At 47.5% G+C, this 27319-nt stretch overlaps 1 protein-coding gene across 1 annotated transcript in view; it reads left to right on the plus strand.

The window, feature by feature from the left end:
• The window catches only part of LOC147668407 (E3 ubiquitin-protein ligase TRIM39-like), a 321248-nt gene that overhangs the window by 13333 nt on the left and 280596 nt on the right, over positions 1-27319 (plus strand). Inside the window, exon 2 of the mRNA XM_086948575.1 lies at positions 13326-13421. Coding sequence (XP_086804701.1) covers positions 13326-13421 — 96 coding nt within the window. The remainder of the gene's footprint in view (positions 1-13325; positions 13422-27319) is intronic.

The following is a 27319-nucleotide window of genomic DNA, read 5'->3' on the forward strand; positions in this document are numbered from 1 at the left end:
GCAATCCCCGTAGGCTAGTAAGTAGTGGGCGTAACAGAGACAGATGTTGGTGGCGGATCCGTCAGTCTTAACAATCTGAGATATTTGGGACAGGTGAGCTCCATAAATTCGGATGTCAAGAGCACAAGAAGGGGTGCCCACAAATCGTGAAAGGAAGCTCCAGGGTTGGTTAACGAGAGAGAGATATTTTTCATCGCTAGAAGGGACTGTTGTGGAACCCCAATGTGTTAGAACATTCTGGACTGCCGCGCCTAGGGTGAGCTCTATTTGTTTGCCTCTCCTAGAAGTAAGCGGGAAAATTATGGCATTGGGAAGGCCAAGGAGGTTATACACTGGGAATCTCGGGACCTGGGTATCGAAGTGGGGGTCGACCTCATCTAGGATCTGTTGCCAGTGTGTTCCCGGAATAGGGCAGTCCCAAAGTAAGTGTGTGAGAGTGCCTGGGGAAACGCAGGCTCGCCAGCATAGCGGACTACGTGAAGGGTTACCGCTATGGAGCCTTACTGGGGTTAAATACCAATAGGTGGCCAGCTTAGTGGCTGTTTCAATAAATGAAACATTGCGGGCCATGCGTCGGTCTCGGTAGAAAATATCCTTCCATTCTTTCGGCGAGAGGCCTCTACCCAGCTCGCTTTCCCAACGCAGTTGACCGGGGGATTCCCCGGTGTCTGGGATGGTTCGAGTGAATTTATACAGGTCGGACGTTAAGCGTGCATCGATGTGTCTTGTAATTAACCATTTCTCAAATGGTGTGAGCAGTCTCCCCGCACCCCCCCATGTAGCACCCAGTGTCGAATCTGTAGATATCGGAAGCTCTCCGTTTCGGGAACACCTTGGTCAGTGCGGAACTCGACGAAACGTCGCGGTCCGGAAAGATCAAAGAACTGTCCTATGGAGCGGGTAGCTTCTATCGTCCAGTGGTGAAATTCCCCATAGTCGAGGCCAGGTGAAAAATCTGGGTTCTGTACGATGGGCATAATGGGAGATAGGAAAGATGTGAGTCCCCTGGCGATCGCAGTTCTATCCCAGGCTAACATTATGGGTCTTGTTACTTCTGAGAGGTACAAATTGCGAGGCCGCCCATTGCGGGAGAGGAATGGAACCCCCCCATAGCGGTTGGGCTGCCAGGGACCTATCCATAAATAGCCAGTGTTTCTCAGATACAGGGCGTGACCACTCCACCAGGGCCCTCAGCTGAGCCGCCCGCCAGTACGCCAAAAGATCGGAAACACCCAGCCCTCCATCTATCGGGTCTATATGTAAGATCACGATGCATCCGAGCCCTCTGATCCCGCCAGATAAAGTGCTCTATATCTCCCTGCAAGGCACGTAGCACACCAGAGGGGGGCATTAGCGGAAGAGTGTGAAATAGGTAAAGAATCTGGGGAAGCAGCACCATCTTCACTGCCGCAATCTGGCCTAGCTACAAGAGGGAATGTGGTCTCCATTTGCGGAGGTAATCTCAAACTTGTTTCAATAGTATTGTGTAATTCAACTGCCTAGATGGTGGAAGCCACCCACCCGAAGACCCCGGTAGGTAATTGTGTCATGAACCCATTGAATCTGAAAAGTACGCTGGAGATATTCTAACGTCTCGGCTCTAGCGATAAGTTCAGGGCTTGCGACTTATGCATATTAATCTGGAAGCCTGAGGTAATCGCAAACTGACCCAATTCATCTAAAAATGCCGGCAGGGACTCCCGAGGATGTTCCAGGGTTGCCACCACATCATCGGCTTATAGGCAGAGCTTGTGCTACGACTACCCGAAGGGCGCTCCGTTAATGGCCGGATCATCACGGACTCTTTGAGATAGAGGCTCCATATAGAGGGTGAAAAGGAGTGGTGACGGTGGGCACCCCTGCCTGGTTCCCCTATGAATAGGGAAGGCCGCTGATGCCACACTGTTCCCCCATACCGTAGCTGTAGGGTTGACATAACTCTGAAAGATCCAATCGATAAAGCGGTCTGTGACGCCAAAGTGGACGAGTGTCGCACGGAGGTACGGCTAGTGGACCCTATCAAACGCTTTTTCAGCATCGACCGAGATGCTCATGCGTTCCGCCGGAAAAATCTCAGAGCGGTCCATCAGGTGGAAGAGTCGTTTGGTATTATTGGAACACTGTCGCCTGGGACCAAAGCCTGATTGGTCCAGATCAATCAGACCGGGGAGGTGACGAGAGAGTCTGGCCGCAAAAATACCGGTAAAGATTTTTAGGTCCACATTGAGTAGAGATATGGGGCGGTAGGAGCTGTATAGATGGGTATCCTTCCCTGGTTTAGGAATCAGGGTTATTAAGGCCTCTAACATAGAAGACGGGAAGGAAGAGGTGGGGGACGACCCGACAGAGTTAAAAACACGCACCAAGTGCCGGGCCAATGTCCCACAAAACTTTTTATAAAAACCCGAAGTGAACCCATCAGGGCCGGGTGATTTGTTGAGCTTCAAGCAAGCAATTGCCGATATGACCTCCTCCAATTGGATGGGGGCCTCTAGTTCGGCCGCCTGAGATGGCAGCAGTTTGGCTGTAGCCATGTCATGGAGGTATCGGGTCGGTTCAATTACGGTTAGAGCTTGGGCCGAGTACAGCGTTCCGTAGAAGTGTCTGAAGGCCTCCACAATTTCAGCGTCCTCACTACTTTCTCTCCCCCCGCCCCCCGGGATTTAGTACCGCTGCCCCTATGTGAGCTTGTCTTTGCCCTCCAAGGCGGTTTGTGTGAAGTCGCCCACAATGGTCCCCACCCACACAAAACGTATGCTTGAGGTGTAGAGCCGTATATTCAGCTCGGTCAACATCCAACCCCACTAGCTGTGCCCAGGCCGCCTTTAGGAGTTTCCAGACTCTAGGAGCACCAGTCCGCTGGTGGATACGCTCCAACTCCGTGACCTCGCTCATCAAGCGGTCTTGTTTTTCCCGCCTATCTCTATTGTCGGCGGCCGCTATGCTGATGAAGACCCCTCGAATCACGGTGTTCATTGCCTTCCATAGGGTCGTCAAAGATCTGTCTGGGTTTTCATTAGAGGATAAATAGTCGGCCATGCTTGCTTCAATCTGTTGCACCATGGAAGGGCGTTGAAGCATAGTTTCACAAAGACGCCAAAAACGGTGAGTAGGGCGCTGCTGGGACATGGTCAGCGAGAGCCGCAGTGCGGAGTGGTCAGACAGGGGACATGGAAGAATCTCTACCTCTCGGACCTGCTGCGTTAGGAGGTCAGAGGTAAAGAGATAGTCCATTCTGTTGTATGTTTTATGGGGGTGGGAGTAGAAAGTATAGGCCCTAGTGTTGGGGTGTCGAAGTCTCCATATGTCGGTCAGTCCAGCTTCCACCAGTAATCGCTTCCCTGCGTTGGACAAAGTCCCCGTTTGACCCCACCTATGCCCAGAACGATCCAAGTCACCATCCATCACTATAAGTCCCTTCCTAGCAGGACTGTTTTGTCTGGTAGGCCCGGGAGTTCCTGAATTACTGTCTTAATGAAACCCTCTTGCCCACTGTTGGGGACGTATACCGAGGCTACAGAGAACGTGTGTATATCTAAGGTGAGGGTGTAAGCCAAGAACCTCCCTTTAATTTCCGCCCACTTTTTACCAACCTGCCCCTGGAACCTGGAAGACACCAATATAGCAACCCCAGCGGTTTTGGAAGTGGCTGACGAGAACATCTGGTGAGGAAATGCCTTTGATCTCAGTCGATGGGTATCAGCAGGGGGCAGGTGCGTCTCCTGGAGTAGGCATATATGGGCATTTGAATGCTCCAAATAGGACAGAAGGGCTTGGCGTTTGGTGGGGTTGTTTAGCCCCTTCACATTGAGGGACATAACTTGGAGGTCAGGAGTCATAAGAATGTGGACGCGGATTTGCTATAGCCAACAACACTGTCCCTGCAACTTCACCAGCATACGGCCCGCCAACCCACCCACAGAAGAACCCAACTTCCTCAGATGCATCCTGCTCAACACCCGCTCTGCCCGCAAACACGCCGTCGAACTCTGGGACCTACTTAACACCAACACCCTGGACGTCGCCTTCCTGACTGAGACCTGGCTGACCCCCTCCTCGGCACCTGACATCGCCATAGCCATCCTGGAGGGCTACAAGATCACCCGCAAGGACCGCACCAACGGGACAGGAGAAGGAATCGCCATTGCCCACAGGAACACTCTGAGTCTCGACCAACACCAACGACACCCTCAGCACCGCCGAACACCTGCACTTCCAGATCCACACCGACCACCAACACCACCCTCAAAGGAACCCTCATCTACAGACCCCCCAGACCCCAACCGCAGTTCAGCGACTCCATCACCAACCTGGTCAGCACACACGCCCTCGCCTCTACGGACTACATCCTTCTCGGGACCTGAACTTCCACCTCGAGAACAACTACGACACCAACTCCTCCACCCTGATCGACAACCGCGGCAACCTTGGACTCGGACAACTCGTCTCAGCACCAACACACTCCACTGGCCACACGCTTGACCCCATCTTCTCTGTGAGCACCCGCGTCTTCTTCGACCGCACCGCCAAACTCCACTGGACCGACCACCGCTGCATCCACTTCAAATTCCGGAAACCCTCCATACACCACCGCACCCAGCAGATTCCTCGCCGCAGCTGGGGCAAGATCACTGAGGAACAGTTAACTGCCTCCCTCACCCAGAGCCCTCCCGCAGACCCGAACGACCCCGACACCGCAGCCCACAGCCTCAGACAATGGATCAACGACTGCCCCAACACCCTTGCCCCGCTCAGGAAGCCCACCAACACCCACACCAGCAAGAGAGCCAGCTGGTTCACCAAAGACCTCCAGGCCTCCAAGTGAGCCTGCCGTAAACTAGAAAAAAACTGGACCCGCAAAAAAACACCGGAAAGCTACACAGCCCACAGGAACGCCACCCGCTAACACCACCAACTCATCAGATCCGCCAAAAGGACCGCCTTCAGAGACCACCTAGACAGCAATGTACAGAACAGCAAAGAGCTCTTCAGCATCGTGAAGGAACTCTCCAACCCCAGCTCCAACAGCAACGACATCCCACCATCACAAGACCTGTGCAAATCGCTGGCCACAGTCTTCCATCGCAAGATCGCAGACATCCACAACAGCTTTGACACCGTCATCACTTTGGCAACATCCAACATCCACGACCACCACCCGCAACAATCGCCTGTTCGCCTGGACCAACATCAACGACCAAGATCATGAACACCGTCCACTCCGGATCCCCGGAAGACCCCTGCCCACACCACATCTTAATAACGGTGATGGATCAAGCCCTGATCTTTGGACTGGGTAAGAGTGGTCTGCTTCATTCAGACACTCTGTCTATCACCACCCCCTTTTCTGAATCGTTTCTGGCCACTATAGGTGTGGCAGGGCATACTCAGACATGAGTCCCTTGCTCACTGCACCATCAGGATTCAAGCAAGCCGGGCCGACGACGGCTGAAATGCCAGAAACCGGTCCCCGGAAGCTTGTCTCCTTTCTGGTGAAGAATTGGCTTGGTAGTTTGGTCTGCCCTGTTCCCATGATACACTGGGCCAGGGACAGACTAATTTGCATATAGCCAGGTTCTGAGCTGGGATGGTGCAGTGAGCTAAATAACGGTGATGGATCAAGCCCTGATCTTTGGACTGGGTAAGAGTGGTCTGCTTCATTCAGACACTCTGTCCATCACCACCCCCTTTTCTGAATCGTTTTTGACCACTATAGGTGTGGCAGGGTATACTCAGACATGAGTCCCTTGCTCACTGCACCATCAGGATTCAAGCAAGCCGGGCTGACGACGGCTGAAATGCCAGAAACCCGTCCCCGGAAGCTTGTCTCCTTTCTGGTGAAGAATTGGCTTGGTAGTTTGGTCTGCCCTGTTCCCATGATACACTGGGCCAGGGACAGACTAATTTGCATATAGCCAGGTTCTGAGCTGGGATGGTGCAGTGAGCTAAATAACGGTGATGGATCAAGCCCTGATCTTTGGACTGGGTAAGAGTGGTCTGCTTCATTCAGACACTCTGTCCATCACCACCCCCTTTTCTGAATCGTTTTTGGCCACTATAGGTGTGGCAGGGTATACTCAGACATGAGTCCCTTGCTCACTGCACCATCAGGATTCAAGCAAGCCGGGCCGACGACGGCTGAAATGCCAGAAACCGGTCCCCGGAAGCTTGTCTCCTTTCTGGTGAAGAATTGGCTTGGTAGTTTGGTCTGCCCTGTTCCCATGATACACTGGGCCAGGGACAGACTAATTTGCATATAGCCAGGTTCTGAGCTGGGATGGTGCAGTGAGCTAAAGAACGGTGATGGATCAAGCCCTGATCTTTGGACTGGGTAAGAGTGGTCTGCTTCATTCAGACACTCTGTCCATCACCACCCCCTTTTCTGAATCGTTCTTGGCCACTATAGGTGTGGCAGGGTATACTCAGACATGAGTCCCTTGCTCACTGCACCATCAGGATTCAAGCAAGCCGGGCCGACGACGGCTGAAATGCCAGAAACAGGTCCCCGGAAGCATGTCTCCTTTCTGGTGAAGAATTGGCTTGGTAGTTTGGTCTGCCCTGTTCCCATGATACACAGGGCCAGGGACAGACTAATTTGCATATAGCCAGGTTCTGAGCTGGGATGGTGCAGTGAGCTAAATAACCGTGATGGATCAAGCCCTGATCTTTGGACTGGGTAAGAGTGGTCTGCTTCATTCAGACACTCTGTCCATCACCACCCCCTTTTCTGAATCGTTTTTGGCCACTATAGGTGTGGCAGGGTATACTCAGACATGAGTCCCTTGCTCACTGCACCATCAGGATTCAAGCAAGCCGGGTCGACGACGGCTGAAATGCCAGAAACCGGTCCCCGGAAGCTTGTCTCCTTTCTGGTGAAGAATTGGCTTGGTAGTTTAGTCTGCCCTGTTCCCATGATGCACTGGGCCAGGGACAGACTGATTTGCATATAGCCAGGTTCTGAGCTGGGATGGGGCAGTGAGATAAATAACGGTGATGGATCAAGCCCTGATCTTTGGACTGGGTAAGAGTGGTTTGCTTCATTCAGACACTCTGTCCATCACCACCCCCTTTTCTGAATCACACCACATCTTCAACAAAGCCAGCAGCACCATCGCACCCCACCTCCGCAAAACCATCAACATCTCCTTTGAGACAGCGACCTTCCCAGGGAGCTGGAAGCACGCAGAGATCAACACCCTACTAAAGAAATCCAAGGCGGCCCCCAAGGACCTCAAGAATTTCCAACCCATCTCCCTGCTCCCGTTCCCTGCGAAGGTCATCGAAAAGGCCGTCAACAAACAACTAACCAGCTAACTCGAAGAGAACAACATCCTGGACCCATCCCAGTCCGGGTTCCGCAGCAACCACAGCACCTAAACTGCCCTCATCGCCGCCACCGACAACATCAGGATCATGCTCGACAATGGCGAAACTGCTGCCCTAATCCTCCTGGACCTGTCAGCCGTTTTCGACACAGTCTGCCACCGCACACTAAGAGCACGCCTCCACGATGCCGGAATCCAAGGAAAGGCCCTGGACTGGACCACCTCCTTCCTCTCCCGCAGAACCCAGACCGTCCGCCTCCCCCCCTTCCGCTCCAAAACCACCGAGATCATCTGCGGCGTACCCCAAGGTTCATCTCTCAGCCCAACAGTGTTCAACGTCCACAATGCACCACTTGCCCACGTCGCCCGACAGCACGACCTAAACATCATCTCCTATGCCGACGACAGCCAGCTGATCCTCTTGCTCACCAAGGACCCCCACACTGCCAAAACCAACCTACACGAAGGAATGAAGGCTGTCACCGACTGGATAAGGGACAGCCGACTGAAGCTGAACTCAGACAAGACAGCGCTCCACCCCCTCGGCCTGGGACAACTCCTGGTGGCCAACGGCACTAGGAACACCCCCCCTCACCTACCAACCACGCAAGAAATTTAGGGGTCATCCTCGACCCCACACTCTCCATGACAAGCCGTCTCCTTTTCCTGCTTCAACACCCTCCACATGCTTCGCAGGAACTTCAAGTGGATCCCCACCGAAACTAAAAGGACGGTCACCCAAGCCCTTGTCAGCAGTAGACTGGACTACGGCAACGCACTCTACGCAGGAACCCTGGTCAAACTTCTGAAACTACTCCAACCCATCCAGAACGCCTCTGCACGTCTTATCCTCGACATCCCTTGCCACAGCCACATCACACCCCACCTGAAAGACTTGCACTGGCTCCCCATCAACAAGAGGATAACCTTCAAGCTCCTCACCCACGCACACAAAGCACTCCACAACACCGGACCAGCGTACCTCAACAGACGACTCAGCCTCCACGCCCCCCGCGCCAGCTCTGCTCTGCAGACCACGCCCTCGCCATCGTCCCCTGCATCCGAAGAGTGACCACCTGCAGCAGATCATTCTCCCACCTCGCTGCCAAGACATGTAACACCCTCCCCATTCGCCTCCGACAAACCAAAGACCTTCTAACCTTCAGAAGACTCCTCAAGACCTGGCTCTTCGAACAGTAGCAGCTCCTCCCCACCCCCCCCCCTTACCCCCCCCCCCCCCAGCGCCTTGAGACCCTCACAGGTATGTAGTGCGCTTTACAAATGCTATGATTGATTGATTGATTATAGGAATGGAAAATGAGGTGCAATAGTATAATACCACCTTTGATATACATCGGAGGAGGAGGAGACCACCTAAATGAAAAACCACAAACGTAAAGGAAGAAACATTCCAATGAATAGTTCACAAATGTCCCAGGCATTTAGCCTGTGGTGAGACGTGGGATAGATAGCAGGAGCCCCCGCCGCCCCCACCCGTCCGGACCCGGCCATAAATCTGCCAGAAATCTGCACCTCAAAATTTTATAGGTCAATCTGCGTTGTTGGAGTCCTCTGACAGGGTCTGAAGGACTGCGGAGAGTTCTTTGGCAATCACGTCTGGATCCAGACGAGAGCCAGACGGCGAGCCGCTGACTCTCTGCCATCGGCCGTTGTCCCCCCGTTGGGCGGGCGCTGTGGGTTTCAGCGGCCCTGCATGGTCAGACTCCGGCAGTTGCAGAAGAGATGTTGCTTCATCCAGAGATCATATTTGGCGGAGTCTGCCCTCCCATTTGAAAATGAGCCTAAATGGATGCCCCCAAGAGTAAGCGATGTCTTTGGATCGGAGAAATGCGGTGATGGGGGGTAGTCACGTCGTTTCTGTAGAGTGGAAGCCGCTAAGTCTTGGAAGAGAAGAGGCCTACAGGAGCGAAATTCAATGGGACGGTTGGACCGTGCCTCATGGAGAATGCGCTCCTTAAGCTTGAAGTCGTGGACACACGTCAGGATATCGGGAGGAGGGGTCATCAGAGATCTCTTGAGACCCACTCGATGTGTCCGGTCCAGTCGGATCTCCTGGCCCGGGGGACCTTCCAGGATGTGACGGAACAAGTCCATGACGAAGGCCTCAATGTCTTGCCCTTCTGTCCCCTGAGGTACCGCCCAGATCCGAATATTATTTCAACGAGAGAGGTTCTCCAGGTCCTCCACATGAGATTGAAGATCCAGAAGTTGATTGCGCAGCCTGAGTACCTCCTGTTGGAGCTGGGACACCTCTTCATCTCTGGCCGCTGTCTGATTCTCCAAGTCGGCCATTCGTGCCCCCACAGAATCAATATCTTTGAGATCCGTGTAACAGGCTTCCAGGCCCTGTCTGCAAAAGTGTCTGCCCGACCCTTGAGCCGCGCTAAAGAAAGCTGTGCAAAATGTCCGTTCCTGATGGAAGCATCGTGTGAGGTGTGTCACGCAACTGGGGACACCTCTCGGTCAGTGCTCACTGGCAATGTCTAGTGGATAGCGAAGGCTCTCCCCCGTGATGGTGCCCAGGGATAGTGAAGGAATACTCAATGTCAGGGCCACCAATCCCTAGACGTGCTCCCCAGCTGCGGCCCACCTCCTAGAACTGTGAAAATGAGAGGACCTCAAACCTACAGGGGTAAGAGGGCTCGAATCGCACGCCACCGTCACCTCTAGGGCCCCACACCCCACGTGACACTTGCTGGTGTAGGGGCCCCCCCTTATCCTTATCTCTAAGGTGTTGCAGTGCTAGGCAGCCTGTCAGCGTGCGGCATATACAGTGTCGAGACTGGTCCCTTGGTGTCTAGCTCTTCACCGTCATCAACACTCTCCTCCCAGGGAGCACGGGGGGAAGGCCTTGTCTGTCTTCGTGCAATGGTCTAGTAGGAGGGAAGTATCGTGCCCTCCTGATCGAATCCGTCCGCTCTAGCGTAGTAGTGGTGACTTTTAGTGGTGAAGTATGTAGAGCCCGACGGCGCCGAGAGGAAGGGCCCAATACTCTTAAGTGCGCCTGGCAATCTATTGCACAGCAGTATGGTTCACCTGAGCAGGAGCAGTGGGTATATGCCGCACTCCACATTCCTCTCTGGGGGCGTTTGGGAGCAAGGCACCATCCGGCAGGGCACAATAACAGGAGGCACCGCCACCAGTCCAAAGCTTGGCACAATGCACCTCTTGTGGAAGTTCGCCGGTCCCAGTGCATCTGTGAGGGGCCCGATAGTGATGGGCTCTGGGGTGCTAGGGAGCGCACGGAGGGGCATGGCCTACAGTTCTGGCGCACTCAGCCGTCAAATCGCGCTAAGTGGCGTCTCACCTTAGAGGGGATGACACAACTCCTCCCGCGGGTTTATATCCACGCCGCCATCTTGTCTCGGTGAAGGAGGTACGCTACATGTGCTCCAGGCCCCGGGTACCGGCGCCTGCTCTCTTCAATCCTCCCACTTGCGGCCAGTGTACAGCGGGGGACACCCGCAGACTGCAGCGAGAACGTCCTCAAGCCACAGTGCCGGACTCTACCGCTTCCGATCACCTCCGCAGCAGGATGGCCGCCGGGCCCTTCCAGAGCGGCACGTCCTAGGCTCTGGAGACGGGAATCAAGCAGGCGCGCTGCACGAAAGGCACAGCGGAGATGCGAACTCGTCTCTGGTCCGGTCAGTTTGCAAATCTGCCAGAAGAGTCGTGCTTGTTGAAGCTGTGCAGGTGATGCCCGGGTAACGGACAGGAGTGGTGGGTAGGCACGTCCTACTCTGCTGCCATCTTGAACACGCCCCCATCCATCTTTAATGTCAAGGTAGACCAATCAACGGTTGGATCATGCTTCTGGAGCCAAGGTAACCCCAAAATCACCCTATATTTGGGAGCTTGGATGATGTCAAATGTAATTAACTCACAGTGGTCGTCCTTATACCATACCTCGTGCTCCCTCATATTAAACCGAATGGGACCGGATTCTAAGAGTTTGCCATCCACCGCAAACACACCCTCAGGGGTTCTCTTCTCAATCAGTTCTACTCCCAGTCTGAGGGCTTCCTTTTCGTCCACGAAGCAGCCTGTGGCACATGAATCCACCATGACTTGGATATGTTTTTTTTCTTGACCCACAACAAACTCCATGTTGATGAAGAAGTGCTCTGAACTATCACTGGAATTGTTCTTCACTGAAGGGATTTCACTAATTCTCAAGGATTCCCCTTTCATACTTCTCAAGCAAATCGGTTTCCGGCGACTTGTCCGCTGCCACTGCGCCCATTTGTCCAAACTTGGGACAACTGTTTCTAGACTTAACAGGGCACTCGCGGAGGTAATGCCCTTTCTTCCCGCAGTATAAACATAGTCCCTGTTTCCGCTGGTATTCCCGTTCATTGGGTGTGAGAGAAGCCCAGATTGCCCCTATCTCCATAGGTTCAGAAGGAGTCAATCCATGCTCGGAGGTCTTTGGCTGGTCAAAGCGCTGAGGTACTCGTTCCCTTCTTCTGGGGTCACCTTTACGTTTCTTTGAGCGATGATCCTGGCGCAATGTTAGTTTTATCAACCCGGGGCAGGTTTTTCGTTGAGGATCCACTTGCGTTAGAACATCTTTCAGGTCATCCCGAAGCCCTTGATAGAATATGCCACCAATCGTCGGAAGGAGTTGAGGCATACCAACAGATCCTTGCTACCTTGCTTCAATTCAAGCAACTCCTTACCTGCAGATAAAGTTTCTGCCCTGCGGTCAAATGTCTTTTCGAACTCCTCCTTGAAAGTGTCCCAATCATGGAGGAGGGGGTCGTCTCATCTGACTATAGGGACTGCCCACTGTGCAGCGTCCCCTGTTAAGTATGAGAACACGAAGGCTACTTGTGATTGGTTTGTTGAGAACATCCTGGGTTTGCAATTGAAATGAAGCATTACTTGGGTCAGGAACGCCTGTACCTTATGCATATCCCAATAATATCTTTCGGGAGGGGCCAACAGGATCTGCGTGAATGAGAGGTCTGTGTCGAGGGGGGGGGGGCGTAAAGACCGATAGGTTTACGTTGGAGACCCAGGTTTAAGTCTGTGGCTGTTCTGAGCTGGTGGCATAAAGGAAGAATTCAATCTTCATGGGGTTTATCTTTAATACATTAGTTGACATCCAATGAGATCAGGGCAGAGTAGGAGGATGTCATTGGGTGAGGATATTTTAGGTAGAGTTGGGAATAATCTCTATATTGATGGATCTTGATGCTGCTGTCTGTAAGGATGGATCCGAGAGATCCCATGGAGAGGTTAAAGATGATGAGAGAAAGGATGGAGCCCTGAAGTACTCTGCTGTAGACGGGGCATTTCTGTGATCTTGTGGAACTTATTTGTAAGAACTGGTGACAGTTAGTGAGGTTGGATGTGAACCATTTCAAAACAGTGTCTTTGAAATCCATCATGTTTTTTGTGCGTTGATCAGGGCCAGCTGGTCGCCTGTGTCGAAGGCTGCGGAGAGGTCCAGGAGGTCAGGGGCCGTTCTTGTCGTTGAGGAGGAGGAGGGTGTTGTTGACTAGTTGTAGTGTGGCTGTGTCAGGGCTCCATACACAGTTATTGCACTTATAAGACGTGTTTGCTTAGATATTTTCACTTGGTTGTGTGTTGTTCTGGAATGTTTGCTAATGTCTCTGGGACAACGTTTCTTCTTTAGTGTCAAGTCTATCTGTTTCCATGCTTTAGGCATAAAGTGTGCACAATGTCAAGTCGCAGTAAGTGCCAGTGAGGAAGCTTGTTTCCATGGACCAGGGATTCTGATCCTTCTAGGCAAGAACGGGTCCAAAAATGGAACACCATTGTCTGTTTCATTGTCTGTGATACTTGGGGCTGGTGCTTACAATCCTGATATGTGTGGCTGGTACTAGCAATACTAATGTATGACTGGTACGTACAGTCTGGGCACGTGTGGCAGGCACTGTAGTGACTCTTTTTTTGTAATTAAGACCACACGCTACAGATCTACACTTATTTCTTGCTCTCTCATCCCTACAGGTGAAACTTCAAGAGTGGCTGCTTGTCCTGAAGAAACAGGAGGGATTTTTTCAGGAGTCCAAACTCAAGGAAGAGGAACAATATAAAACCTTGAGGGTGAGTGGCTGCAGTGAGTGCTGTGTCTCTGTATATGTCTGTGCCCATGTCTTTGTGTGGCCTCTTAAAGTTCAAGACACAAAGACACTGATGAGTCACAATACAGGCTGGGTCATGGTCCCACCTGATAAATATACTGACTGGAATTACTGCACCTGGATATTGGGGCTGAAATCGGTCAAGGGCGCGTCCTAAAAAACATAAAATCAAGTATTACTCTTCTGACCTTAAGGTAGAACTTGCATTCTCACATGTGCATGGTGCGTGTTAAAGAGTATGTGTGCAGTGGTGTGGCATCATCTGGCTGTGAGTACGTACCAGCGAGTGTGTGTGCATATGTGTGTGTGTGTATGTTCACTCTTAGGTGTACGTTTTCTAAGTATGTCTTCATGTATGGATAGTCTTTGGGAGTACATGCATGTCTGCTCGTCCCTATATCTGTCGGTTTTTTCGGCATGGACTACTGCTTGTGTGTGTCTGCATATTCATATATACATTTTGAGCCACAGAGTGTACAAATACATGTGCTTGTCTATGTGCATGCATGTTTGAGGGTTGTGTATGCTTTAGTCTGGATTTATTGGCTGTAAGTTTGTACCTACATAAGTGGATGCCTGCCTGTGGGCTTGTATATCACAAGGTCTAGTGGCATTTGTGAGTGTGCAAATACATGTGTGCATCTGTGAGTTTGTGACGTGTATGCATAAGTCTGGAGTCATACTTCCGTGAGATTTTATATGCATTTGTGTGTGAGTATATATGTATGGATGTGTGTCTCTATGAGTCTGTGCATGCATGGACTGAAGAAATCCATCTGTGAGTTTGTACAAGGTTTGTGTGTGAGTCTGCAAATCAATGTGTGTGTCTGTATGAGTGTGGACCTCTGTGGATGTGTGTATGTATGGATTTGAAGTTATCTATCCATCCACCAAACTGAGCAAGCATAGTTTAAGGCCCTTCCTAAACAAGGGTTTTAGCAATGTAATAATGCTACGGTATTGTATACACATCGTCGAACACAATACATATTCTACCTCCCACTAGACCTCTATTTCTTTACCTTGTAGTATGAATCTTAATGGGTTATAACTACATTTTGTGAAACATCATGGATACATCATCATCTTATTCAAAAATTGTATTTATTCATTTTAGTTGGTATTTGTATTCATTTACATTGATAGTATCAAAACAGGGGAAAATGTAATCTAAAAAGACATACATATTCATAAAAATCTTTTTGTCACAAGTTTTACTTTTTTATACATTTTCTACATAGACCAACAATTTCATATCTTTATATACACACTAGCAGCCCGTCCCGACGTTGTCCGGGGTAGAAAATGTATGTGTGTAATGTTTGTAATGTTAAAGGATAATTTATTTTAAGATTTCACAGTATACAACATTTTTGGTTTCATTAGAATGTGGCCGTAGAATAAATTGATTTAGTACATTGCCGGACCTAGAGAGTGCTACTTTTAATGATCTCTTGGCGTGAGTGTGCGTTTTTGAGTGCTGTTTTCAGTTGCAGCGCATTGTTATTATTTTAATTTCCTTGGTTGTGTGTTGGTTTTGATTGTAAGTAATTTGCTGTCATCAACTTAATTTTTTTTGAGTGGTGGTTTGAGTGCCTGTGTTTTTTTTCTATAGTGAACTTTTTTGTTTTGTGTCCTGGTGAGTGTTTATGATTATTTTGAATGAATTTGCGTTTCATAGGGGTGTTTCCAGTGCCTGTGCGTTGTCTTTCTATTTATGTTCTTCGTTGTGCTTGTTGTCCGTCTATATAGTTGTTTGTTTGGGTGTGCGTGATCGTTTATTTAGTGGTTTGGGTGCCTGCGTGTTTTTTAGTCCTTTCCTTGTGTGTGCTTGATGCTTTCACATATTAGTGTGGCGTGAATGTGCGTTATCTTTACTTCCTTCGTTGTCTTTGCGTGCAGATTTGGAATGTTTTACCGGTGCAAATGTGCGTGCGTGAAGATTCTGAATATTTGTCCTGCCTAAATGTGTGTTTGCGAGTGCTTGTTTGAGTGTTAGCGATGTCCCCTTTTTTTCTCCGTAGTCTGCCTGGCTTTGTGTAGCCGTGTGACGGAGCCGTTTAGAGTATTTCGGTAAGTGCCCAAAGCAAGTTAAAGTGTAACGTCAATGCGGCTCGTCAATGTCCCCGGAAGCCGCCTGTTTTTTTTTTTGTTTACTTCCTTCCCTCTGACAACGTTGACGCGTCCAATCATGACAAAGGTATGTTGGCGCGTGCTTGCTGTCTGTAGCAACGCCCCTTTGTATGCAAATTAATATTGTGGATTTGCACGGCCACAATACAGCCACATTGACGTGGCCATTTACTACACCATAACGCGTCGCTGCGGGCATTTACTATAGAATACGGCCATATTTTGAAAGCTGCCCATGAAACTGCGGCGCTTTTGTTTGTAGTACGGGCCCATTTACACGGCCAACATCCACAACGCCTCGCTGCGGTCAAGCGAGGCCACGCCCCACAACCACGCCCACGATACGCCCACATTGACGTGACCATTTACTACACCATAACGCGTCGCTGCGGGCATTTACTATAGCATACGGCCATATTTTGTTTGTAGTACGTGCCCATTTACACGGCCATATATGATTGACGGCCACGATACGCCGACATCCATAAAGAACACCTCGCTGCAGTCAAGCGACGCCACGCCTCACAACCACTCCCATGACACGCCCACTGGAGTAAAGGTGGCTAACTTTGAGGTTGATGAGACGTCACACACCACGCCCCGTGTCCCACGATCACGCCCACGACACGCCCACTGGAATTTAACACACCCACGACAACACCCACAAGGGACTACTTTACACCCTATGTTCTTTGACCTTTGTAATGTATATGGTGGCCAGATGTATAGCCTATGTCCATCTGCTTAAAATACACTTTCCAATGGTGTATTGGGTGTTGTGATTTGTGCTGTAGTTCTTGAGTTTACGCGCCTCAAGGTTTCCAGTTCTCTCTTTGTAATAGTAGTATAGATTCAATCTAGTGCTCTTCACTGGACCCCTATAATAATATCATACACTAATCACGTAAACAGAATCACATTCACACTCCATCACACCTGCACTCAATTACACCAATCAAACTATCAAACAACCCCAAAAGCACATACACATCCTGGTCAGAAGGGGATATAGATAGTGTGAATCTCCATGACATTGTTGTGGGTTGGGTGCATACAGTAAGGTCGACGTGCGTTTCGGTGGAATATGTCTGATGTTAACCACCTTCTGCAGGACCTTCTTTAAATCGTATATCTTTCAACTAGTGGTAGGAGTACAGATAATAATGATGCAAGAAAAATTCTCAAATGGTTGCCACCTTCAAATTGACAAACTATTGGTAAGTCTGCTGGGTCAGTTATAGATGACTCCTATTATAAATGTAAAAGTCTGCCCCTAGGGAATGATAGGATAGATGCAACTAACACATTCTCCTCTTTGGGTGTCCTACCTGATCATTCTGGTTCATGGAACCCGGCGGTTAAGAGCAGAACTCTTCTCGTCAAAAGGCAAATCGGGTCATTGATGAATATTTCTAAAAAATTGGGTAAAATGCCCCTGGGGATACTTCTTAAAATTTACCACACTAAATGCTTGAGTATAGCTATGTACGGGGCAGGAGTCTGGGGATACCAGGATCTAGCCATAATACAAAAAGAGGAAAATACTTTTTTAAGGTTGATATTAGCAGTACCGCATAGCTCTCCCATTTATAATTGCCACGATGAGCTGGGGATTCCTTATATCTCTGATTTGATCAAGATGCAGCCTCTGCTACTATGGCATAGAGTTTGGACGTCTAATGGTACAGAGTTAAACAGAGATATTATTGGAGACGCCATGAGTCTATTCCACTTGGCTGAATTATATCAGAAGATTTTTAATAGACGTGGGTAAACCTGATTTCTATAGTAACCCCTAAACATGGAGTACGATTTCTAGGAAGGATTTTAAAGATTTTTGTCAGTCTCACTTCGAGTCCCTAAGAGCGGTTTCAGAAATGAAGAAAAGTACTGTTATCCCACACCTGTTAATTCTTGTATGCCCCACTATTCAACCATATCTGGACTGGTGTATAGGAGGATATGACGGGTATGTTCTTACAAGACTCAGATTTGATAGTTTCCATCGATTAGTCAGCTTCCCTACATTAAACGATTGGACCAGAGACCTTTGTCGGTGTTCTCGCGATGAGATGTCTTTCCAGTCGACAATACATGTGATTTTATAGATTAGAAAGATGTAGATGGATTTTGCCATTGTTGAAGAGAAGGGGCTGGAGGCAATGCGGTCCCGCCTTTCTATATTTACAAGTGCTTGAAAATGTTTATTGTGTGGGTGTTACGACCGGATTCCTGAAGTCCATATTGAAAAAAAGGAAAAGTATAATATGGGAAACCCACCATGAGGCTGAATAACGTATAGAACTCTTGTCATAAAAGTCAAAGAATTAACTGAAGAGGAGACTGTAAGATTCAAGTGGTATGTAAAGATGTAATTACTGTGTGTATTTTTTTAAACTACCTTCTGTAAGTTTTTAACATGCTTCTTTTATGATTTTTAATATAAAAAAAAACAAATAAAGTTTATTTGATTTGATTTGACTTCTATTGAGTTAGGGTTTGTGTAAAGATGTTATCTTTAGTTATTGTCCCGCATGCCAGCCCGCACAGGACATCTCTTTGGATTCCATGTTCTGGCGTAGAATGTATACCTTTGACATGTCGGCAGTTGCTGCCGGGAGACCTATGCACCAGGACGAATAAAGAAGAGCTCCTCATCTTACCGCTTTGTGTCTTCTTTTCATTGGGGACGAGGACCCGCCTGGTGCTGCTGGTTGTCCCAAGTGTTGCTGGACGTCTGGAAGCTTCTTTCTCGATGAGTCAACTGCAATATTGGTTGATCGCGTTTCCTGACTGCCTGCTTTACACGCAAGTCCTCCTGTCTTCGTGTTTGCTTTTCTGTATCTGCTCCCCGTGAGTGCCTCTCTGAGGATTATTTCATTTTGTTCGATTTTTGCTGTTTGGTGGTTTCTGCACGTCTTTCTGTCCGATCTTGCACGCCCCAGCTCACACCGCTTCCCAGCTCTACGCTGCATCAGCGTGTTTCAACGCCACGTCAGTGTGCGTTCCAGCTTGCGTTTCAACTCTCATTCTGACGATTACCATGGTGCCATTCTAAACTCCTTCTGAAGCGCATTACTTCATTGTTTTCTGCCGCATTCATCATGTGTGTGTTGTTCTAATTTTACACGCATTATGTGGTCTTTGTGACGATTTTCAGAACTGAAACCTATATTTTCTTGTATTACAGCAGACTCGTGATTTAAACCTTGCATTTTTGTTTAATCTTCACTTTGTTGGCTGGGGCAGCAACTCACCCACGCAAATGGAGAAAGTGGCCACTCCACCTCCCTTTTTACAGTCTCCTGGTCCGCCTCCTATGATTTGGAAACAGTGGAAAGCAACTTTTGAAGCCTGCATTGATGCTATTGATGGTGATACCTTCACCTCTTAAAAAAAGAGAGCGTTGCTTGTTTATAATTTAGGAGCTGAAGGCAGATCTATTCTAGAGACTCTACCCCTAGAGGAAGCCAGAGTATCCAATGGTCCTCGTGAAGAGGGTGACTCATTGGTGATTGACGAATATGCTTCTCTCATAAAAACGTTGGATAAAAGGTTCAATCCAAAGCGCAATATTGTTCTGGAACGTCACAAATGTTTGCAACGTGCACAGATGCCTGGAGAGTCGATCGACGATTTTGTGCTGCCTTAAGGATCTTGGCTGTGAATTGCAACTATAGGGAGTTTAGGGATGAAATTATTCTAGACCAATTAATTGAACGCACATGTGACAAGAAAGTGCGTGAGAAACTTTTGTCCTCAGATGACCCTGATTTGGAGACTGCGTTGACTCTTGCCAAATCTGTTGAGCATTCCCAGTTTTGCATGAAGGAACTAAGTACACCTACCACTCCTACACCTGCGTCATCTGAGGTTAATTTAGTAACGTCCAAGGTTCCTCCAAAAACGAATAAAGCTACTGTTCCGGTATCTTCCAGAACTACCAACACTACCTTACCTGGAGCGTTTGTTAACAAACCCAGGAATGATGCTCAAGCCTTGTCATGTCATCGCTGTGGTAGCAGGTCGCATCTGGGAAATTTCAGGATTTGCTTTGCTATTAATCAGTCTTGTTTTAAACGTGGAAGGAAAGGTCATCTTGCACGCATGTGTAAAATTGCTTTTTCCCAAAGGGCACCGTCACAAAGTGTGAAGAATATAGAGTGTGAGAATACCGATGGTGATGATGATGATGATGATAATTGCTATGAACTATTAATGTTATCGGCTTCCCCCATGGAAGCGGAATGTATTGTAGAGATTGCATCTCTTAATGAATCTCAGAGGAGGAAATCCCCTACTTGTGTTATAAACTTGAACGACAAATCGGTCAAATTCCTTGCGGATTCTGGTTCCCCATTCACCTTGATCAATGTTAGGGATTTTGAAGGTTTGGGCGAGATCTTTTTGGCGTCATAATCAATTAAGATGTTTGCATATGGTGGGAAAAGGGTTGAAGTCTTGGGAAAGTTTAAAAACAAACTAGAATGTAAGGGCGAGTGCACGTCATGTGTAATTTACGTTGTCAAAGATGGTGCTAATTTGTTGGGATGGCATGAACAAGGTGAGCTAAATATCATCCTTGACCCCAATCATCCCGACATGGTTTTGTCTAGGAATGAAGCCAAACAATATTACGCTTCACTTGCACAACCTGAGTCAGTGCATGTTGTGACCACATTGAGTGAAAATGAGTGGGTTCGTGCTTATCCGGAGGTGTTTAGCGATAATCTTAGTAAGCTTAAGGGTTTCCAACATCGCATAGTTTTAAAAGAAGGAGCAAAACCTATTACACACAAAGTTCGCAAAGTACCTTTGAGTATGCGTTGTGAGTTAAAAAGTGAATTAGAAAGTTTGTGTTCCTTGGGTGTCATCGAACCAATTGAAGGGTCAGAGTGGTTAAGCCCCATTGTTTTGGCACGGAAAGGCTGATAAATCTCTTAGGATGTGTATTGATTTACGCGATTTAAGTTCATGTATTTGGATAGATCGCCAACCACTTCCTAACATTAATGAGATGTTGTCTACCTTGGAAGATGCCAAATATTTTACCACTCTGGACATATTCTCTGCTTACCATCAGATTGAATTAAGCAAGGATTCCAGACATATCACTTCATTCGTGACTCCCGAAGGGGCGTTCCGTTATCTCAGGATGCCATTCGGTTTGGCGTCGGCTTCTGCAGTGTTCCAACGCCTTATGGGTAATCTCTTCAAGGACTCTGCAGGGGTAGTCTTCTTTCAGGATGATATTCTCATACATGGTAAGACCATGCAAGAACACAACGATAGAGTGAGGAAAGTTTTATTAGATATTGTAAAGTTGTATGGGTTGATTTTAAGGAAGGACAAATGCATGTTTTTCAGAGATGGTGTGGATTATCTAGGTCACCATATTTCAGCCAAAGGTGTAGAACCTAAAATGAAACTTTTAGATGCTATCTATAATGCACCTGAACCGCAAAATAAAGATCAACTACGTTCGTTTGTAGGACTAGTTGAATACTATGCGAAATTTGTCCCAAATTTTGCTGACCAGACCGTTTGTTTACGCAATCTCTTAAAGAAAAATGCTAGGTATGACTGGTCTGAACAGTGCGCAAATGATTTTAACCTGTTGAAAACTGTGATTGTGCAGGCACGCCCTCTCAAATTGTTTGATTTGAATGATCATGCATTGTGGTTACAGATGCCAGTAATGTTGGACTGGGAGCTGTCCTTATGCAAAGAGAGCTGACAATAGAGAAGAAGTAATTGCTTTTGCCTCCAGAACCCTGAGAGGTGCTGAGGGTACTTATTCCACAATCGAGAAAGAGGCGTTGGCTTTATGGTGGGGTGTACAACATTTTAGAAACTTTTTGTGGGGCAATCATGTAACTCTAAAAACTGACCATAAGCCATTAGTGGACCTTTTCACAACCAAGGGTGGTGGTAGGGCTACACCCCGCATTGCCAAATGGCAGTACAGACTTGCTGAATTTAATTATCACTTTGAATATGTACCTGTTACAAAAAACAATCTAGCTGACTGTTTATCAAGGTTACCTCTTGCTCACACCGATCACGAGGAGGAACCTGATCAATTTGAGATGGTGTGTGCTGTCAGTTCTGTATCTGACACTGATGCTGCCTTATCAGAAACTGATTGGAAGCGTGCTATTTCTGAGGATGTGAATTTGTGTAAAGTAATAGATTTTCTGACTCCGGGATGGCCAAATGACAAATCGTTATCTCCTGAGTTAGTTCCGTTTAGAAGAATTTGTGATGAACTGTCATTGGTTGATGGAATTTTACGCAGAGGTAGTCTTCTAGTTGTGCCAACTTCACTTTGCAAATCTGTTCTTGACTTGGATCATGTGGGGCATTTAGGTATTCGAGCCAAGAAATGCAGAGTATGTGAAGATTTTTGGTGGCCTGGTGTTGATCGTGCCATCGAGCACTGTGTTCGGGATTGTGGGGCATGTGTTCTTAGTGACAAAACTCAAGTTACTTATCCCTCTGCTATTAATCCCATTTCTGTAAAGGAAATACCTTGGAACAAGTTGGCATTTGATGTGGCTGGTCCGTTTAATGATTTGGGCAATACCCCTAAATATGCATTAGTCTTGATTGACTACATGTCGAAATGGCCTGAAGTTAAGTTTGTGGAAGGTATCAATTCTTCTACTATTATCAATTTTTTTACTGAAGTTTTCCTGCGGGAGGGTTTCCCAGAAGAGTTGGTATCTGACAATGGTACTCAATTAGTTTCTGGTGAGATGGAGAGTTATTTTAAAAGGCATGGGATTAAACATGTGCTCACCTGCTTATATCATCCATGTAGCAATGGTTTGGTTGAACGCCTGAATCGTGTTATTAAAGATCAATTACAACTGGCTGCTATAAATGGCCTTCATTGGAGACATGTGATTTCAGACACGTTGTGGGCTATGAGGGTCACTCCTCATGACAGCACGGGCATTTCACCTTTCACCTTGCTCAGAGGGAGAGTAGCTGGTTCCAAACTCAATAAAGATTGGATGTTGAGAAAAGACATTGATGTTACCAAGATTGGGAGGGTAGCAGATATTAGGAGTGCTGCTCAGGCAAAATATGCACAGAAAAGCATTAGAACATCTCCAGTATGTCAGGGTGATTGGGTTATAATTAAAAAACCTGTGCTTATAAGGCAAATGGCAAGCTAAATTCTCCCCTCCTGTACAGGTCAAGGAGGTGAAAGATCAGGTTGTAGTGCTTGACAATGGTAACATTTGGAATAAGTCTTATATTTCAATTGTACCCAAATCTAAGGTTGAGTTTGTGAGGAACAAATTTGGTTTGGATTCCTTTGATTACTCTAGTATCAGGAATTTAATTACTTCTACAGCTTCCACTGGTTGCAGCTCTGACTTTCAGCGGAGGTCGTCAAGAATTAAATCTGTGCCTACTAAGTATCGTGATTTTATTGTATCTTGAATTGTCATCTAATTTGTACATTCAGCTTTGGTTTTTTTTGTTGTTATTATTTTAATTATTGGTGGGGGGAAGGGAATGTTTTAGGGAATTTTGTATTTTCTTTAGGGAATGTTGAATCTCTTTGTTTGCAATGTAGGAAGGGGGATGTGTAAAGATGTTATCTTTAGTTAATGTCCCGCGTGCCAGCCCGCACGGGACATCTCTTTGGATTCCATGTTCTGGCGTCGAATGTATACCTTTGACATGTCGGCAGTTGCTGCCGGGAGACCTATGCACCAGGACAAATAAAGAAGAGCTCCTCATCTGACCTCTTTGTGTCTTCTTTTCAGTTCTGTTAAACCTGCGTAGACAGGAAGAATCCTCTCTGCTTATTCTTCAAAGATATTTTCTTTGTAAATGAACGACAGTGCTTCTAAGTTGGCATTATTACCTGTTGTCTGTAGTGGTGCCACCACACTGGGGAACCATGTAGAATAGGCAATCTTATAATTTATTACATCCCTGAATCTTGTCCTTGTAATAAGTACTCCGGCTTCCATAATTGAGTTTATTTCTAAATAGTATTCGACGTTTACCACAAATGATCCAGCCAGGCTCGGCAACAAGCAGCCACATCATCAAACCACAGATCTTCCAACAGAGTTAATCTATACTAATATAATAAAGAGAGAGCCCAAACCTTTGAGGCGGGTAATCTCAGGAACCACAGCACCAATCACAACACCCAATACAGCGTTGGAAAGGGCAGTTGCAGCAGAAGGACATAGGCTATGCAGACGGATTACGGAAAAAAAGCGAGCGTTGTGCCCAATATTTCATTGTTTTTCCTTCCCAGGTTCTGTACATTCCAGCTCCGGGTGTCCACCCTGCTCCCTTTAAATACCCCTGCACCCCATAATCCTCACCCACCCTTACCCCTTCAAATACCCCAACACCCTTAAACACTAACCCATCTTAACACTATAAATATACCCTGTACCCCAAAACCTAAACCTATCCCTAAACCCTAAAAAATACCCCTGTACCCCAAAACCCAAACCTAGCCCTGAACCCTATAAATACCCCTGTACCTCAAAACCCAAACCTACCCCTGAACCCTAAAAATACCCCTGTACCCCAAAACCCAAACCTAGCCCTGAAGCCTAAAAATACCCCTATACCCCAAAACCCAAACCTAGCCCTGAACCCCAAAACCCATACCTATCCCTAAACCCTAAAACTACCCCTGTACCCCATAACCTAAAACTATATCTGAACCCTTAAAATACCCAAACACCCCAAAACCTATACCTCAGTACCCCAAAACATATACCCCTATACCCATACTTACCTTATCCAAACATTTAAAAAAAATATGCTTTTACCATTCATGCATTTACAACGAATTTCGTTGTAAATATATGCGTGGTAAAGCATATAAAATGTAATGCCATGCGTTATAATGGCATTGCGGAGTTATGGTACTTTCGTAATGAAAGTATGCGGAAAGAAAGTTGCGGAATAATGGGTGTTTACCTTCCCCAGGTAAGTACTTTGGTGGCACGGCGGCCCACATCTCCAGCAACATACTCATATTTTTTCACCACCGATTTGAAAAATGCACAGGTCTCTCTCATTGATGGCCAGCACCGACATACACTTTTAGACACACCTCCCGCCACAAGTTCTAGAATTGCGAACTTTAGAGCTGGGGAGCTACGTTCGAATCTCGGCATCAGCTCAACATCCTGTGATTCCAGGCAAATCGCTTTGTCTACCCGTGCCTACCACAAATGAATGTGTTCTTCTGTAATGTAAATTGTGCTCATGCCATGTGGTCAAGTTCGCGCTATAGCCTTATAGCCCGCCGTAGAGGGCTATACCGGCTATTAAAAGCCCTCTCCAGCGTTAAAGGCCCGAGCCGAAGGCGAGGGACTATAACAAGGGAGAGGGACTTTAATAGCGGTATAGCCCAGCTACGAAGGGCTATAAGGCTATTAGAACATTCTGCCACTAGAGGGTAGAATGTTCTAACAAAAAAGAACAAAGCCTTTTGGGAGCCTGACGGGATTGGAATCCCCTCAGGCTCCCTGAAGCCTTTGTTCACATCCAGAGCTGTGAACATAGAAAGATTAGAATGTTGGAGCTCCAGGCTTATACCAGCCATTATAAGCCCAGAGCACTCCATTGTTTGAATGGAGCTCCCAACATTCCAATGTTCTAATATAGCCTTATAGCCCGCCTTAGAGGGCTATACCAGCTATTAAAGGCCCTCTCCAGCGTTAAAGGCCCGAGCCGAAGGCGAGGGCCTTTAACAAGGGAGAGGGACTTTAATAGCGGTATAGCCCATCTACGAAGGGCTATAAGGCTATTAGAACATTCTGTCACTAGAGGACAGAATGTTCTAACAAAAAAAACAAAGCCTTTTAGGAGCGTGAGGGGATTGGAATCCCCTCAGGTTCCCTGAAGCCTGAATTGGAGCGTTTCACAGGCCTGTCACAGATAAGAAATGCTATCAAAACGAAATCCTACAAAACAATATACTACTGGCCGGCAGCAATTCATACCCGGACAACGTCGGGACAGGCTGCTAGTCTAAGTGATAAAGCGAGCATGGAAACTCCAACATTGTGTAGATGAGTTTTAGCCCACAAATAGTTCATCTAAACCCAATGCCCTCTAATCCTAACACGTTTCAGGACATGTACATTCCCTTCTTCAGGAAATATGCATTTCTAATTCTAGAAATTACTTGGGCACAGCCCAGCACCAGCCACTGACCTTGGGCATTCTCTGTCTGCTTAATCCTCACTGCAAGGATTTCAATCAACAGTCTCACTAATCGTCAATAGGTTGATGTGTCATTTTTTATGCCTTCATTAGACCTCTCACAGGGATAGGTCATAGCTGACTGGAATGTCCCAGGATAACTAGTGCCCATTTTTAAAAAATATCATTTATTGATTTTTCAGATACTTGACAATAGTGAGTGTACATAGTATCTTTCATACAGGTTTATATAGAACATTGATGGGGTACAAGGATATAATAACAGCATTATACATACTATAGAATTGTGGTTCGATGTCAATGACCCAACAGGAACTCAAAATCATAATAATTGTGCAAATATATCACCATGAGCATTGTTAACATTAACAAAAACAACAATCTGTAATTTACCATTCATATTTGATGATTATCTATCTTGTGCGTAGGTCTGATCATGAACAGGTGTGTATGCGGACTTAGCGACATGAGGTTTAGGTTAAGTCTGCAGTGTGTGCGACACAGTGTGCGACCTCATGAGTTGGGCCTGGAGATTCCTATTACCACCCATGTGCAGCACATCCGCCGTACCTACATGCACTGGACATGCACACGGAAGCTTAGTGCAAGGGTCTGGGGCTCACACCAAAGCAGTTCAGTAGACTGTACTCTCACCGGACACAGGAAAGAGGTCTGGTCATAACTAATGAGCCAATAAATGTAATACGCGGCCACCACCACTTTAGGTTGTTAACTCAGGACATGGGAAGTAGTGTCATCTCTGTTATGAGGGCATGCTTGTCCTATGCAGGTCACCAAACGGGTACTGTTCTGGGCTTCAGGGGGCAATAACATTACAGTTTCGCAGAACTCAGGAACACATTCCTTATTAGCACTGGTGATACAAGGACACAACCCTCTACCAAGGAGAGAGCTAAGAAGTGCAACCTTCTGCCAGGACCAGTGACACAATACAAGAGCACAACACTACCAGGACTGGTGTCACATCACAGGAGCCAAACCTTCTACCTGTATACTAGTGACACGTACCGTAGCACAACCCCCTACCAGTAGTGGAGACATACCCAACTCCACAAAATGTCTGACACCAGTCATTTTTGGTGACGCAAGAGAAACACACCTCTCTCCACTGCTGAAACCCTATTATTCACTGGGACGAGAAGTGTCTCACCTGATAACGCACAGGCTCCTGCTCTAAGGTACAGTGTGACATACCTCACCTGATAACAATCAATCAATCAATCAAAGCATTTATATAGCGCACTACTCACCCAGAGGGTCTCAAGGCACTAGGGGAGGGGGGGTCTGCTACTGCTCGAACAGCCAGGTCTTGAGTTGCTTCCTGAAGGCAAGGTGGTCCTGGGTCAGGCGGAGGTGGGTCGGGAGGGAGTTCCAAGTCTTGGCGGCCAGGTAGGAGAAGGACCTTCTGTGATGTTGCTATTCTGTACCTTTAATGTATCAGAATCTTCCTTGTTAAGATTCTGGAATGATGTGAACTCGAGC

Source organism: Lissotriton vulgaris, unplaced genomic scaffold (assembly GCF_964263255.1).
Source record: "Lissotriton vulgaris unplaced genomic scaffold, aLisVul1.2 SCAFFOLD_815, whole genome shotgun sequence".
Taxonomy (NCBI): Eukaryota; Metazoa; Chordata; class Amphibia; order Caudata; family Salamandridae; genus Lissotriton; species Lissotriton vulgaris.